The sequence below is a fragment of the Crinia signifera genome, chromosome 6, assembly GCF_055691185.1.
Source record: "Crinia signifera chromosome 6, ASM5569118v1, whole genome shotgun sequence".
NCBI classification, from domain to species: domain Eukaryota; kingdom Metazoa; phylum Chordata; class Amphibia; order Anura; family Myobatrachidae; genus Crinia; species Crinia signifera.
In genome coordinates, this window is record NC_139222.1 from 285,055,236 (window position 1) to 285,072,105 (window position 16,870).

Consider the following 16,870-nt stretch of genomic DNA (forward strand, 5'->3'; position numbering starts at 1 on the left):
GGATCTTGTTTTTATTCCAGAAGTGGCTATAAATAGCGGTTTTTACGGCTTAGTTGATCCCCGGTGCACAGTGATAAACACATCTCCCCTGTTAGGAACCCGCCGATGCATAATTCTTTCTCTTTTTTTTTTGTAAGCCGCGGTGGAAATACAAAATCAAAAAACGATGAAACAGCATTCTGCTGAATTATTCATCTGAAATAGTAAAAAGCCATGGGTGCAAGGGATGTGTAGATGCAACACTAGATTATCCCCGTCATTCTCAGCCACTGACAGCTAATTTGTTTCCAATACGGAAAGTGCTGCAAGAGCAGGAACATGGCTGGGGCATTATTATAACAATACCTGGGCGATACTTGTGTGTGAGCAGAAGGGTGGAGGATGGAATTCCCATTATACCCTGGGGCAGATGCACTAAGCCTTCAAAAGTGATAAAGTGAAGAGAGATAAAGAGGGTGATTCAGGTTGGCTCGCTCTTTTGTGACCGTAGCGTATGGGTAAAAATCCGCATTTGCAGGTCCAATCCGCAATGTTTTGTATAGTATCACACTCGCCAAAGCATTTTTTGGTGCATGTTCACAAAAAACGGTAGGTGCACCCAGAAAAGTTTTTCTGGGCATCCCCGTGCTGGAGGCCCCTGGAATTATGGGGCACTGGACAACTGCTCAGGGTGGGCGGCTGATGTCACGTGACGACAGCGCCATGTCTGTGACGATTTCGGCCATGTCCGTGGCAAATGAAAGACAGTTGTGACTGACTGTTATTTGCGTACGGGTAAAAAAGTCATTCGATGGTTGGGACCATCGTTTAATTTTTCACCCGTACAGCCGCTGCAAATACACTTGAGAAGCTGCAGTTTAGTAAATGAACCTCTGCATAAAGATTAAGCCTTTGACTGACCCAAATCTACTCACAACCAGATATGGGGCAAAACCAACAATCCCCGCAGATTCAGGAATTTGCGCCAGTGCAATCATTTAAGTGCATGTGTGTGACTGCAGTTCAGTGATGGGGTGGTGTCGGCGCAATTGGGGGTTGCATACAAGGACAGATGAATCCAAGTAATCAGGAAACGCTGGGCCTGCTTGATTGACAGGAATATCTCCTCGATGTAAACATTGAACTTTAGAGGACCCCGCGTGTCCTGTAATCTCATCTTATCATTCAGGAGGACACCGGTGGAGCATCGCACGACCCACTCGGTTCTCAGAGACCTGATGCAGCAGCTTTGTCCTTATAATACATATGGTGGCCTCTTTCTCTATTACTGAGAGGGTTCTGGTTCAATCGCAAAGGCACAATCACTCTCTGATGGACAAAACCATGCAGGTGGGGCAGATGTAACATGTGCAGAGAGAGTTATATTTGGGTGAGTTATTTTGTTTCTGTGCAAGGTAAATACTGACTGCTTTATTTTTACACTGCAATATAGATATCAGTTTGAAGTAAAAACCCCATCCAAATCTAACTCTCTCTGCACATGTTACATCTGCCCCACCTGCAGTGCCCATGGTTTTGTCCATTAGAGAGTGAATTTGCCTTTGCGAGTGAGCCAGAATAAGGGCCCAGGGTGTGTGGCTTTCCCATATTTCCTTTATTGCAACCTGCTGAAGCTTCTGCAGAGAGGATCCTCATTGACTCCTGACCTTAGCTGTGAAGTGTAACCTACTCATGTAAATGTGTCAGAGGCGTGCACTGGTGTTTCCAGGTATAAGAGCACTTAATGGGCTCCACACAATACCTAGGCTTTGCACGAGCGGGTCTGTATGGTCCGTCCGCAGCAAGGTCACGTCTCGTCTGCCCTCCGGGGTTATCTCTGCCGGCCAGAAGTGGGTGTAGATGTGACAGCAGTTGGGGAGTCTGGAGAGATGCTCTGCACAGGTGTCAGCATTCCATCAGAGGTCCAGGAGCCTTACATATTGCAACCACAGTTATTATACTAATGATGTTTCCAGCTCTGCTCTGCTTATGGCTAGAATGAATAATAAGAGTCAGCGGACATTATTATTATTATTATTATTATTATTATGTTTTATGGCGCCACAAGGTATCTGCTGCCCCGTACATGGAGGAGCAATACATCAATACAATACATTGAAAATTGTTCTTGTTACATGTGTACTTGTGAACCTATAAGTAGAGGGCCTGATTCAGTTGTAGTTGGAAGCAGCAATGATGCACATAAAGGGTAACGCAGCAGAGATGCACAGAAAGGGCAATGCAGCGGTGATGTACAGATACGGTAATGCAGCGGTGGTGTACAGATACGGTAATGCAGCAGTGATGCACAGATACGATAATGCAGCAGTGATGCACAGATACGATAATGCAGCGGTGATGTACAGATACGGTAATCCAGCGGTGGTGTACAGATACGGTAATGCAGCAGTGATGCACAGATACGATAATGCAGCAGTGATGCACAGATACGATAATGCAGCAGTGATGGACAGATACTGGCTGCTTTATTTTTACACTGCAATGTAGATTTCAGTTTCAAAACACCCCACCCAAATCTAACTCTCTCTGCACATGTTACATCTGCCCCACCTGCAGTGCAGCATGGTTTTGTCCATTGGTGAAAAAAACAGCTTTGTATAACCCCTATATACCCCTTATACATCATTTGTCTTAGCGGTCTGTCCCTTTGGGGCGGCATCTGTGTGATGACCTGAAAACCTCCAGCCTTCTCCTGGCAATACAACAAGCAATGGGTTAGAATCCCGAATATGTCAGCATCTGCAAATGCAGTAAAGGACAGTGCGACTGTCCTCTACTAACAAAGAGCACTTGAGTTACTGAAAGTTCAAGAATGCTGTATAGGTAATAGTGACAAAAGGAGAAGGGGAAGGAGAAGGAGAAGGAGAATTCATAAGTGCCACCAACAGCCCCCTATCCTGCAGTGCTGTGTGCGGCGCACCACCCTGGCAGCAGACAATGTCCTCATTTTAGGAGACCTAAATTTCCTATACCTATAAGTAACCAAAGTCCATGTTCTTTGTGGGCCAGACATGCCACTGCGGGAATTCTACTTTAGCCTTAAGGCCTGCGGGCTACCGAATCTCTCCATTCATAGAGGTTTATCTGCAATGCACCCTTGGACAGGACAAAAAGATAAACTCACCGAAACGTCTACAAGTGCCCAACATTTCTCTAATCCGTCTCCTCTGAACAAATCACCCAGAGTAAATCCTAATCTAAAATCAGCGGGAAAGCACTCCAAACAAAGCAAGAATAAATGACTGAACGGAGATATAGGGGGACATTTACCAAAATGGATTCGTAGAAAAAAGGTGTATTCGTAGGGAGAAATACACCTTTTTTTTACGAATTTGTATTTTCGGGATTTACAATCCCAAAAATACAACAATTCGTAGTCCTAAAGATGGAACATTCGTATTTGTAGTTACAAATACGAATGTCTACACCATCGATAGGATACGACAGAAATCACCATTCAAAAGAATGGTGGTTTCTGATTTACTAAGCAGCCGTACTGACAATACGGCTGCTTAGTGGTGTGAAACACCCACGCAAATACGACAGGAAAATAGAACACCATTTTCCTGTTCTATTTGCGTTTTAGCCTGCACGGATCAGTCAGATCCGTGCAGGCTGCAGTGTAAAAAAATAGAAAAAATAAATAAATTAAAAAAAAAAACGGCGTGGGGTCCCCCCCACAGCCGAAACCAGCACCAGGCTGAAGGAGCCGGGGCCGGTAATTAAAAATCAGGGAACCCGACAAATAGGGGTTCCCCGATTTTTAACAACCAGCCCCAGGCTCCAGGTCCGGGGCTGGTTCCCAAAATACGGGGGACAAAATGAGTAGGGGTCCCCCGTATTTTAAGAACCAGCCCCAGGCACAACCAGCCGGCAGGGTAATGTCACAGCCGGGGGACACTTATAATATAAGGTCCCGCGGCCAAAACATTCTCCCTACCGACCAGTCAGCCTGGCCAGGGGCCCTGGGGGAGTGGGGACCCCCCCAATAAAGGGGTCCCCCCCCTCCAGGACTTACCTGACCAGGCTGAAGCCTGGTGCTGTCCCCGGTGACCCTGGAGCGGTGGTCACCGGGCTGATGGTATTGTGTAAAAAATAGATAAACCATTGTTTTTTACTGTGGCACTACAAGTGCCAGCAAGCCTCCCCAGCAAGCTGGGACTTGGAGAACCACAAGTCCCAGCCTGCTGGGCATTAAAGGGCCCGCTGGCACTTGTAGTTCTACAGTTAAAAAAATAGTGCACAAAACACACTGACACACTTTTAAAATAAAACTTTATTACACACAAAGCCCACACATACTGATACTTACCTATCTTCTTCCCATAGGTCGCCCTGATGTCCTGTGTCGTCTTCGGGATCCATGTCGACGTCCTTCTTCATGTCGACGTCGCTGTCGGCGATGGTGTCCCCGTCCGGATCCGAAGAAATCCATTTGGGAAGCTGTGGAAGGAAACTATACTCACCTGTCCCAGCGCGACGTAGTCCAGGTAAGGGTCTTTGCAAAAAAATAAACCGAAAACCCCGAAACCAAACCGGACTCTGACGGAGACACACGGTGTGTTTATTTACATCGTGCGGCTCCGCCTCCCGAATGCCGCTATTGGCCGCCTTGCGGCCTAGCGGCTCCTGATTGGCCGCTAGGCCGCAAGGCGGCCAATAGCGGCATTCGGGAGGCGGAGCCGCACGATGTAAACACACCGTGTGTCTCCGTCGTGTCCGGTTTGGTTTCGGGGCTGTCGGTTTGTTTTTTTGCAAAGACCCTTACCTGGACTACGTCGCGCTGGGACAGGTGAGTATAGTTTCCTTCCACAGCTTCCCAAATGGATTTCTTCGGATCCGGACGGGGACACCATCGCCGACAGCGACGTCGACATGAAGAAGGACGTCGACATGGATCCCGAAGACGACACAGGACATCAGGGCGACCTATGGGAAGAAGATAGGTAAGTATTAGTATGTGTGGGCTTTGTGTGTAATAAAGTTTTATTTTAAAAGTGTGTCAGTGTGTTTTGTGCACTATTTTTTTAACTGTAGAACTACAAGTGCCAGCGGGCCCTTTAATGCCCAGCAGGCTGGGACTTGTGGTTCTCCAAGTCCCAGCTTGCTGGGGAGGCTTGCTGGCACTTGTAGTGCCACAGTAAAAAACAATGGTTTATCTATTTTTTACACAATACCATCAGCCCGGTGACCACCGCTCCAGGGTCACCGGGGACAGCACCAGGCTTCAGCCTGGTCAGGTAAGTCCTGGAGGGGGGGGACCCCTTTATTGGGGGGGTCCCCACTCCCCCAGGGCCCCTGGCCAGGCTGACTGGTCGGTAGGGAGAATGTTTTGGCCGCGGGACCTTATATTATAAGTGTCCCCCGGCTGTGACATTACCCTGCCGGCTGGTTGTGCCTGGGGCTGGTTCTTAAAATACGGGGGACCCCTACTCATTTTGTCCCCCGTATTTTGGGAACCAGCCCCGGACCTGGAGCCTGGGGCTGGTTGTTAAAAATCGGGGAACCCCTATTTGTCGGGTTCCCTGATTTTTAATTACCGGCCCCGGCTCCTTCAGCCTGGTGCTGGTTATGGCTGTGGGGGGGACCCCACGCCGTTTTTTTTTTTATTTATTTATTTTTCTATTTTTTTTTACACCTTGCAGCCTGCACGGATCTGACTTGATCCGTGCAGACTGCTAGAAATAATTCGTATTAGCGGCCGTATATACGGCCGCTAATACGAATCATTACACCATCGGAGGGTTACAAAGCAGTCGTATCTGACTGCTTTGTAAATCCCCCTCCGGAACACGACTTTGCATACGACTTAAACAGTCGTATGCAGTCGTAGGGAAACAACCAATACGAAAAACTAGGTTTTTCATATTGGTAAATTTCCCCCATATTTTCAGTTCAGTAGCGTGACCGAAATCACATCTAATCGCGCGCTTACGGTGTCATGAAGCCGTGTCCTTCTACATTATGACTTTATTGAGAAACTTGTATCCGACACCTTTGAGTTTCTTTGTATACTGCAGGAGGATTAATAGGATTCCGTGGCTTTACCGCGCCGCGCCGCCGAGATTACAGTTACAGAAATGTTATTTGCAGCCGGACTGATAAAAACTGTCAGTTGCTCATAATGAAGTAATTTAAATACCGGCGTACTTACAAATATTTTTATAACACAATTTATTATGTGATGGATCACGGCTTCATCCAGTAGGTTAGCCCATAGGTACGTTTCATCGCCGGCATTAAGGGAGGATTTTATTCCCAATATGAGCTGCGGCTAATGATTTTCTAATATACGTTTGCTTTCGGACACGTTTAATACCTTGTTTGTTATTATGGCATTGATTCTATTGCAACAAAAAGAAATCTCTGTCTGAAAAGTTTGTTGGAAATTGCCATGAGGGCGGTCATTTACATAAAAGCGAGCAGAGGGTTCCTAATATTAATACATTAGGTGTATATCCTGGCAACAGGACTCAGGTCTTAGAAGATATTTCTAGAATACTGCTAATATTTTTTCCGTAAATATGACCCACAAAATTTTAAGCGTACCTAAGGCCCCACCCCATTTACGGGATGGGTGCACTTTCGGTGTGGCAGGTCCTTATTTAGATATTAGCAAAGTTGGGAGGTATGGTACAGTGGATGCAAGGATTGCCATTGCTTTGGGGCCCAGAGGCTTAGGAGGCCTGGACCCAGGTAATAAAGTTGCATACCAATATCCCAGATTTCCCTGATATTCACCTGGGTCTGATCCAGTCTGAAGTGTGTGGCAATACATTTTTAGTGAGAGTAGGTTGTGGTGGATGTTGCAATGGTAAGGGGGCACTTCTATCTGGCATCTGTTGAACTGGAGCCCACTGCAATGTGGCACACTATGAACTGGAACCCACTCTAATGTGGCACACTATGAACTGGAGCCCACTGTAATGTGGCACACTATGAACTGGATGCCACTGTATTGTGGCCTAATCTGATCTGCTCATTGTAATGTGGAGGGCACCGCAATGTGACATAATGTGAACAGGGGGCAATGTAATGTGACATAATATGAACAGGGGGCAATGTAATGTGACATAATATGAACAGGGGGCAATGTAATGTGACATAATATGAACAGGGGGCAATGTAATGTGACATAATATGAACAGGCGGCAATATAATGTGACATAATATGAACAGGCGGCAATGTAATGTGACATAATATGAACAGGGGGCAATGTAATGTGACATAATATGAACAGGGAAATATTGATGGCAATAGCGCTCAAATCTGTCAGTGTGTGGAGTATAACATCGATTGTTAAGTCGATGTTGGATAAATGTGACTATTGGGAGCTGCTGCGTATTGGGTATGTCCAATACCCTGCGGAATAGCTGAAGAAGAGGGGATATACTTAGCGCTCACCCTGTGTATGGGAACAAATGGTGTATACCTCGCTGGCCTATTCCTGTGAGTCAACCAGGACTATACATTTGCAGAACACACTACTATTTATCGTTAATAAAATCACCATTATCTTAACATACTCACTTCCTCTTCTGTTATTATTTATATCATTACATGTGTATACACCATTTGTTCCCATACACAGGGTGAGCGCTAAGTATATCCCCTCTTCTTCTTAATATGAACAGGGGGCAATGTAATTTGACATAATATGAACAGGGGGCAATGTAATGTGACATAATATGAACAGGCGGCACTGTAGTAATATGAACTAAAGAACACAAATGTGGCATAATATGAACCAGAGGGAACTCTAATTAATGTGGTTTAATATGAGCAGGGGACCCTGTAATGTAGCATGATACGAAATGGGAGCACTGCATGTCTTAATGTCAATTGGGGATTCTGAGTGGCATAATGTGTACTGGCAGCCCTACACTCACACTAACTAGTGAACTACAGTACGACGGTTCATACAATACACTAAGGCACTATTATAACCCAAATAACTGCTGCGGACAAGTGGCTCTCAAGATTTATTGGGACAGGTGCCCCTGAAATATGTTGCTATTGGGCCCCTGCTTTAAGACACTCCCATAAAATGGGGACACCTGTCTATTATGCTACGTGACTAGACGCAGGGCCCTAACCATGGAGGCTCTGCATTAAACGTCAGCTTCACTTTGAATTTTGGATCAGACCCTCATTCTCTAGACTGCCGCCTACGGGCACAGAGGTTTGCATAATATACCACATCCTGTAAGCCTTGGCTCAGCCAATGACATCACAGCCTTATTAGGTCTCTGTGCACACTGAGGTTCGCCTTTGTTTGAAATCCCTGTCTTTTTCATTTTTCCAGGTCTACAGATTACGGGACGACCTACGAGAAACTGAACGATAAAGTCGGATTAAAAACTATTTTGAGCTACCTTTACGTCTGCCCTACAAACAAGAGGAAGGTAAGAATGTCCCTTAAATATCCCGTTATTTAGAGCCGCACAGCTCGGATAACTCCTCTGATCCCGGAGTCTATTACTGTTGACACAAACCTTATGACTGCGGGGGGGGGGAGGGGGAGAGTAGCTGTACCGTAGAAAAGCGAATGGACACAGAAGCAATTCTCAGAGTGCCCGCAGCTGTGTCCCGGCTGCTAATAGAATGGCTCGTTAAGATTTTGGAATCGGGGCCATAAATCCATGTTTTGTGGAGGCTCCCGCATTACTCTGACAGTCAGTTACAAGCAAAATGTTCCTTCCATTATTATATTTTATGCCTTCCACCACATTCACTCTTGGTCCAACTTCATATGTTTTCTCTCCTGTCTGAGTCCTCTGCAAGATAATGATGGTGATACAGATGGAGCCTTCTTCAGCTAGCCTTCTCTGGATAGCCATGGTAAACCAAGGCCTATTGTTCTCCGCTGTCACCAACCAGTGACCAGCGGCCACAGCCTGGTCATAAAGAAGGGTAGGATAGCCCAAAACAAATATGTCAGCCTCACCGCAGGGCTCATAGCACCGGCCCTGGTAGCACGGTTGGCGGCCCAGCCAGATGGAAATCTGGACCGGCCCACCGGGAAATGGCCCAGTATCCCGGCAGGCCAATCCGCCCCTGGCTGCAATACAATACAGTAGGGGATTAGCATCTTCCTGCCAGCCCACAGAATGGCATCGCTAGAACCTATGTATGTGCCCCAACAGATGGGGTTTGCCACCACATATGAATTATGTTGGCACAAGCCCTGTGTTGGTAATATCCTAAGCTTCTGCCACCCATGACTTGCCTTTCGCTAAGCGTTGCCTGCCTTGTCCCTCCTCATTGGGATATGTTGATGGCCTGCCCGCTTTGGGCATGACAGTGACTGAAACAATACAGAGAGCATTCAATTGAGCAACATACAATACAGAGAACATTCTAATGACTGGGGAAATAAAGACTTTTAAAGAGTTTTAATGACCACTACACAATACAGAGAGCATTGAAATGACTTATATACAATACAAAGGATATTATAATGACCATTGAACATTGAAGAGAGCATTCTATTGACCAACATTACAAAGGGGGGTTGTAAAGACCTCTACACAACATTGTAATGACTACTGTATCTATCTATCTATCTATCTATCTATCTATCTATTTACATATATCACATGTGTTGTAATATACATCAATGATTAGGTGGCTGGGATCAGGGGTGTCCAAAGGTTACATTAGAGAGCTCTCTGGGCTGCAGGGTGGTATTGGTTGCCCACACCTAGGTGTAGCCCTGCAGAAAGCATGGTAATGACTTCTGCAATACAGAGAGAATTTTAAGTGACCAATTTGTGACAAAACAAAGCCTTCTAATGACATACATTCAATAAAGAGACGTTTGATAGACCAAAGTACAATTCACAAAAGTTATCTAATGACAGACATACAGTGCAGAGAACATGCTAGTGGCTGATACCACACAGAGAGCATTACAGTGACCGATACAATGCAGAGAGCCTTCCAGTGTTTGATACAACGCAGAGAGAATTCCAGGGACTGATACAATTCAGTGAGCATTCCACCGACCGATACAATGCAGAGAGCATTTTTGTAACTGATTCAATGCAAACAGCATCTAGTGGCGTTTACGATACAGACAGCATTCCTGTAATTGATTTCAGATACATAGAGCCTTCTACTGACCATAATAAACAGAAAAGGGCTTTATATCTATGGCTTCCAGAGAGTTTCCTGTTTTCTAAACAAGGTCCACAAAATATTATAATTCCTAACGTTCTCTATTTGTTTGTTTTTTCTAAAACCATATCGTTTCTGTACAATATTCGCTGCTGTGACATGCTGTTATACCGATGGAAACGCACTAATTAGGAGACAACTTAATACTGTGAACAGACAGAATGGCAGCACACGGAGAGGGGCACAAATCATACTAACTGAGGGGTGAGAGAGATAATTAATAGTACAGCGCGCTGATTCATGTGTATGAGTCACTGACCCAGGGGCCAGAGAGGGAACATCAGGGAGGTGCGCGCTAATACGCCGATTAATAAGCACTATAACTTCTGCTACTCCCGTTTGTCCATTAGGCGAATGGTCTCCAGCTTGTGCAGCGTTATATAACTGCAGTAGGACAACACTGGGGCTGCGACATCTTCTCCACCTGCCGGGTCCTGCGTCCCCTTCCTCCTCTCAGAGCCGGCCCTAGCCTAAATGATGCCCTAGGCAAGATTTTGGTTGGTGCCCCCTACCACCGCCACTAGTTCCGCCTCTGACCCTGCTTCCCTTTCCCAGTACCATCAACCCTCATCATATCAGTCATCATTTTGGTGCTCCTACCCGCAATATTTTAAATAGAAACAGTGCACACATTTGGTGCGCAGCCCAAACAGGGGTGTGTTCTTGCTGGGAAGGGGCATGGCCACACAATAGTACCCCCAATTCACATTATGGGCCTTATTCTGCTCGGAGCGGCCAAACGTGCGTACGTTCGCCATTACCGCACGCTAGCCGTACGCGGCCGTTAGGGTTAAGTCCACCCACAAATCAGCCGCTTACGTACGGGCAGAAATACCGTAGAAGGGGAGTGGCGTACAAATGAGCGTACGGCAACGTACGCGGACGGGCCAGCCCTTGCACTCCGACAACAGGCGTACAACTGAGCGTACGGTGCCGTGTACGGCCGTCTTTCCTCCGTCTCCCCACCGACTTCTTGCGGAGATCTGAGCGTACGCCAGCTTGCACGGACGGGTCCCTATTGTTTTCAATGGAAAACTCAGCTTATGTCACCGCTCGTGAGAGTGAGCGTACGTCCGTGCACGCTGGCATACCCTTCACATATATGGACCTGCAAATCTTGCCTCTCAACTACTAATCTGACAATTGATTAATTAATCTATTTGTTATTCACTTATTGTTTTCTATTAACTCAATTGTCTACCTTAATAAAGACCTAATAAAACTACATTTGAACCCTCATTACATGTATATTTGTTATGTTCTAATGTGGCATTTTAATCACTATCTATGTTAGTATTAGAGTGAACACGTTGACACATGTCGACTTGTGTAGATTGAGTGTGCTACTGCGTAAAGTCTATGAAAGCACGTAGTGAATGTGTCTGTTTAGCAAATACCTACCTTAGCGTATAAAAAGATTCTTACCTTAAATTAAACAAACCTTTAAATGTAGAGAAGTATAGAAAGATAAGCTTCCAATGTGTTTGCGTGCTGTATGTGTGGCTTGCAGGCAGTGAAATCATGGTTTGGAGTTAATAGACTGCAGCATTGCTTATTACATTCAGGTGTATGTGTTTGAGTAGTAATCAGCGTTAATTAGCCAACTCAGGCGCACGCTGGCATGCGGTATCTGTAGGGGTGGTTTGAGCTGGCGGTTGGCGGCCGCCTGTTTGGTGTCCGAAATGAACGGTGCCTTAGTCGATCGTGCGGTAGTAGCACCGCTCATTTTTGGTGCACACCCCCGTGTACGCCCATATTTACGCCCATTTTCCCTCATTATTTCGGCCGCTCCCATCAACACGCCCCTATGCCGCCCCATTACCCGTACACTCGCGTACAGGTTTTTTCGCACGTTGAGACACCGGCCGTAAGCGTTGTGGAGTGTTCGCGCCGGCGCATTAGCGTATCTGCACATGCGCAGATCGTTAAAAACCCTGGGACGTACGCGTACGGCCCGGACGCTCCAACCAGAATAAGGCCCAATGTCACACAGTAGTGCAACTTTATTCACATTATATCATGCGATGGTGTCCCTTATTCACGTTACATCACACAGTAGTACCACTTTACCTTATGTACATTACTCCTCACATTATTCACATTATACCCTTAGAAAAAAATCCTGAGAAAATATTGTATTTTAAGCACCTCCATGGCCACACTGCAGCCCAGCACAAAGCAGTGTGTGCTGGGCAGAGGAGAAGAGCTTCAGCTGCTGCTGACTTAAGGGGAGGGGGCCCGGGGCCCCCACTGGGCCCTTCCACCAGACGTTGGCCTGGGTAATTTGTACCCCCTACCCCTTTCTCTCAGCATCCCTGATAATACCACACAGTAATGCCCCTTACACATGACACACATTATTAATGTCCTTATAACCATAATGCCCCTTACACATTATGCCAACCTTTATTAATGCCCTTCATACACATAATGACACACATAATGCCCCTTACACATATGTTGCACATTATTAATGCCCTTATACACATGACACACATAAAGCCCATTACACATATGTTGCACATTATTAATGCCCTTATACACATGCCACACATAATGTCCATTACACATATGTTGCACATTATTAATGCCCTTATACACATGACACACATAATGACCATTACACATATGTTGCACATTATTAATGCCCTTATACACATGACACACATAATGCCTGTTACACATATATCGCACATTAATAATGCGTTTATACATGACACAAATAATGCCCCTTACACATATGCCGAACACTATTGCACAACCAACCCATCCGCAGACAGCACTCGCACAGCCGCTAACACTGTGACCTCTGCCTCTGCTTGGATACAGATGTTTCCTCATACATCCTGCCTCAATAGGCCATGCAGCTCCTGGCCAGTTCTGCTAACGTTGGGTGCCTTTTTTGCTGAAAATTCATCTTATTTGCATTGTTATGTGACCAGCACACACAAGGAGTTTCCAATGATTAAAATTATATGCGGCATGCCTATATTCTGTGAGCGACTGTGGCTGTACCTGCATACGGAATGCTATGTTACAGTGATTTCCATGAATACACTATTTCATATGCAGATACAGCCTCACTCACACACAGAATATAGACATGCTGCATATCATTTTAATCAGCAGAAGCTGCTGATGCCCCTAGGCATTCCAAATGCCCTAGGCAATTGCCTAGTTGGCCTATGCCTAAGGCCGGCTCTGCCTCCTCTAATAGATGTGATCGACCTTTGAAGGTCACTGAGATGGGAAATAAGGGTGCACCTGTACTTGTTCTCCGTCGGCAGCCGACACTAAGGGCCTCATTCAGATATGAATGCAATGCCGATAGTCACTCAGTTGAGTGGTGTACGCGTCATGGTCGCTTTGAGCACCGGCCAAAGTAACTTTGTGTAGCCGCTTGCAGTGGGGATTTCTTTGTAAAGTGACAGTTAGTGGTAACTGGAAGTCGTGGCAAAAAACGACCAATTTGCAGAAAAAACGCGTTTCAGGCTTTGCACCATTCTGCGCTAGCGTAGAGTTACTCAGATAATCTAATATTCTGCGACCACCGCTGCTGTTTGTACGCATTCGCTGTTGGGCGCCTCACTACATTTCCATGCAACATATTTCCGCCCAATCATTGTGTATGGGATCACAGCTGCGGATCAATGAATGTACATCTCTAAATCAGACACTAAGGCGGAAATTTACTAAAGCTTCTAAAAATGACAAGAGGCGATGTTGCCCTTAGCAACCAATCAGGTTCTGTCTAGCATGAAATATGGGCTATTCTCTGGCACCTTTGCGATAGCGGTACGGACCAGTAGAACCATTCCCCTGATATTATCATTGTTATGATAACAATGGATGATACTTCTGTTATGGCCATCATGCAATGCTTGTTATATATACTTTCCCCCGTATCGCCGGCGGTAACCCTCTGATCTATAGAGCGGTATGAAATAAAGCTCTGCCGACACCAAAAACAAGAACGTGTGCAGATGTAATATTTGGCTATGGAATAAAGGATCGCCAGCATCTAAGTCGGCAGTCAGTAGGTCAAGATGAATAATGCTGACATAGAAAAAAAGGTCAACACAAGAAAAATGCCGATGTGGAAATGGTTGACAATTGAAAGGGTCAACATGAGTTTTTAATGAATTTTTGGGGTGTCAATTTTTATTAATTAGTGCACTGCACTCGCTCGCAATGCTTCAGGCAAGATATTTCCATTTCCCATCTGGTTCCCACACGGAAGGTAAAGTGTGAAAAGTCAAAAAAAAAAAGAAAGACAATTCCCAAAGAAACTCATGTTGACCTTTTCATGTGCCGACCATTGGCTTTGCTTGTGTTGACCTACATTGCTTGTGTTGACCTACCATGTTGACCATATGGTGTCAACCTATTGACTGTCATCCTAAAGGCTGTTGACCTACCAGCCGGATACCGGAATATTGAAGGTTTATATTTCGTGCACAACTGTCATAGACAAAACATGGCGTCACTGTGCCTCATGCCTCTATGAGGTTCTAGTGCATACAGTATACTGAGGCATTCATGAGAACCAAGCTCCGCCAGTAGGATGCCTTACAGGTTCTGTCTCTAATGGGGCAGGAGTCACCTTGGTGTTGGTCTCCTAACCCATCCAACCCCCCACAAAACCTTGCCCCTGTCCCGGGGAGAGGGGGAGATGCTCATACTGAACGTGAGTTGTCGGCTGACGGTAAAAGCCGCTCTCGGTGCGCCGCCATGTTAGGAAATGTCCGGTTTATAGGGCCACTAAACGCCCAAGTTAATATTGGTTCTATCAACCCCTTCTCATAAATGACCAGTCCTGCTATCTCGGCCTCTATCTCACCCGGCAGCAGGTAATAAGGTATTCCACATAAAAAGATATTTATCGATGAGGACAAAGCTATTAAACGTCGCTCTTTCCAGCAAGTGAGAGACCTGCACGGCATAAACACGTTTCCAGACAGCAAATTACAGCAGAAAGTCGTAAGAAATCCAACGTTCAACCCAGGACAGGAACTCTGCTAGATTGGAAATAAAATAGTACATGTAGTGTTTGATCAGGGGGTTAAGTAGTTTACTTCTACGGCTTGTCTCTCCCGGCATGGAGGGCGCAGATATCTCTGCAGGAAGAGATTGTACAGTATATAGTGGAATAACTAGCACATTTTCTGGGGCCTGGAAATACTCATTGGGCCTCATTCAGACTTCGCTAGGCTGCGAGTAGAGGGTTAAGGCCCCGCTGTTGTAGAGGGTTAAGGCCCCGGATGATGGGGTTAAGGCTACGGATCATGAGTTAGCTAACTGTCATATGTTTGAAAGTGACAGTTGGGAGCTGATTAACCGGACCACCTAACTGTAATATGTTTGCAATTTGACAGTTGGGAGCGGAATGCCTGGATCACCTTACTGCCATGTGTTTGAAAGTGACAGCTGGGAGTTGATTGTCCAGAGCACTGAATTGTAATGTTCATGAAAAATGGCAGTTGAGGGCTGAATCGCTGGAGCGCCTAACTGCCAGGTGTTTGGAAATGAAAGTTGGGAGCTGATTGGCTGGGGCACCTTACTGCCATGTGTTCTAAAATGGCAATTGTGAGCCGATTGGCTGGAGCACCTAACTGACATGCATTTAAAAAGGACAGTTGGGAGCTGATTGGCTGGAGCCAGAGACTTACTCGCGACTGCGATGGAGAAAGGCATATCCGGCCTGGAGCAGACGTCACACGCCCTCCCCTAGAACGCTGAGACACACCTAACGTTTTCCGTGACACTCCCAGCGGTTTTTCCAGCATGCCTGCGTTTTTTCTTTGCACTCCGCCTACTTCCTGTCAATCACCTTGTGTACGTCCAGCAATCAGAAAAAGTAGCAGGCTTTTATTGCAGGACGAATTCGCAGCCGTGTGATCAGGTCTGAGTCGTGCCGTATGCACCATATACAGCTGCCACCTCACCAAAGACCACGGACAAGAGGCAAAGGCGCGTGGTGGAGCTTGTAAGTGAGGGTAGCGGATAAGCCAATCAGCGAGTGAATAAGAATACAGGAAGTTACCGCATTACCCTTGTAACTCGCCATACGCTACATTAAGTGATATAAGCTGTGTACAGTCCGTGAGGAGCAGGATCAGGCTACGGGTTTATCCTCCTGGAATAATCATTTTCAGCCTCATTGAGAGCAATATGAGGACAAGCCGCCCGTGGAACCCGCTCACGCAGAGAAATAAACATTACAATACAACTGTTTTCCTAGCCGGGTAGAAGTTGCACTTTCGAGCAGGCGGTAAATTGGGCTTGAAAGGTCATTTTATTTCAAAGGCCATTTGACAGTGAAATTCCAAACATAACATCAAGGATCAGGCTGACGTGGGCGCGGGCGTTCTGCAAATGTTATATTATGCAATATATTCAATCACAGCGGGGGATCGCCCCATTAGCGCTGAGCTTACACCCATACGTGTGGCTGAAAGGTCATCAGTGTTTATTCCTACAGCGCGGTAATATCTAGTTATAATGGGTCTTCTTATGTAACGCACCTAGAGTATATACTGATACAGGGCTTACACTCGTAGCGATAGGGGCCCTCGGGCTCCCAGCAGCACTCCCCTCTCCCCTCCCTGTGGCCCAATCACGCACTCCACCTACCAATTACCATTACTTACCAGAAGCCACCAGAAGCGGCGGCGCGGCATCTCCCTCCTT

The 16,870-nt window shown here is 46.1% G+C and overlaps 1 protein-coding gene across 5 annotated transcripts in view; it reads left to right on the forward strand.

The window, feature by feature from the left end:
* SORCS1 (sortilin related VPS10 domain containing receptor 1) overlaps positions 1–16,870 on the forward strand; it is a 501,652-nt gene that overhangs the window by 215,855 nt on the left and 268,927 nt on the right. For all 5 annotated transcript variants that reach the window (XM_083149856.1, XM_083149858.1, XM_083149860.1 and 2 more), the window contains exon 3: positions 8,307–8,406. In XM_083149856.1, coding sequence (XP_083005982.1) covers positions 8,307–8,406 — 100 coding nt within the window. The remainder of the gene's footprint in view (positions 1–8,306; positions 8,407–16,870) is intronic.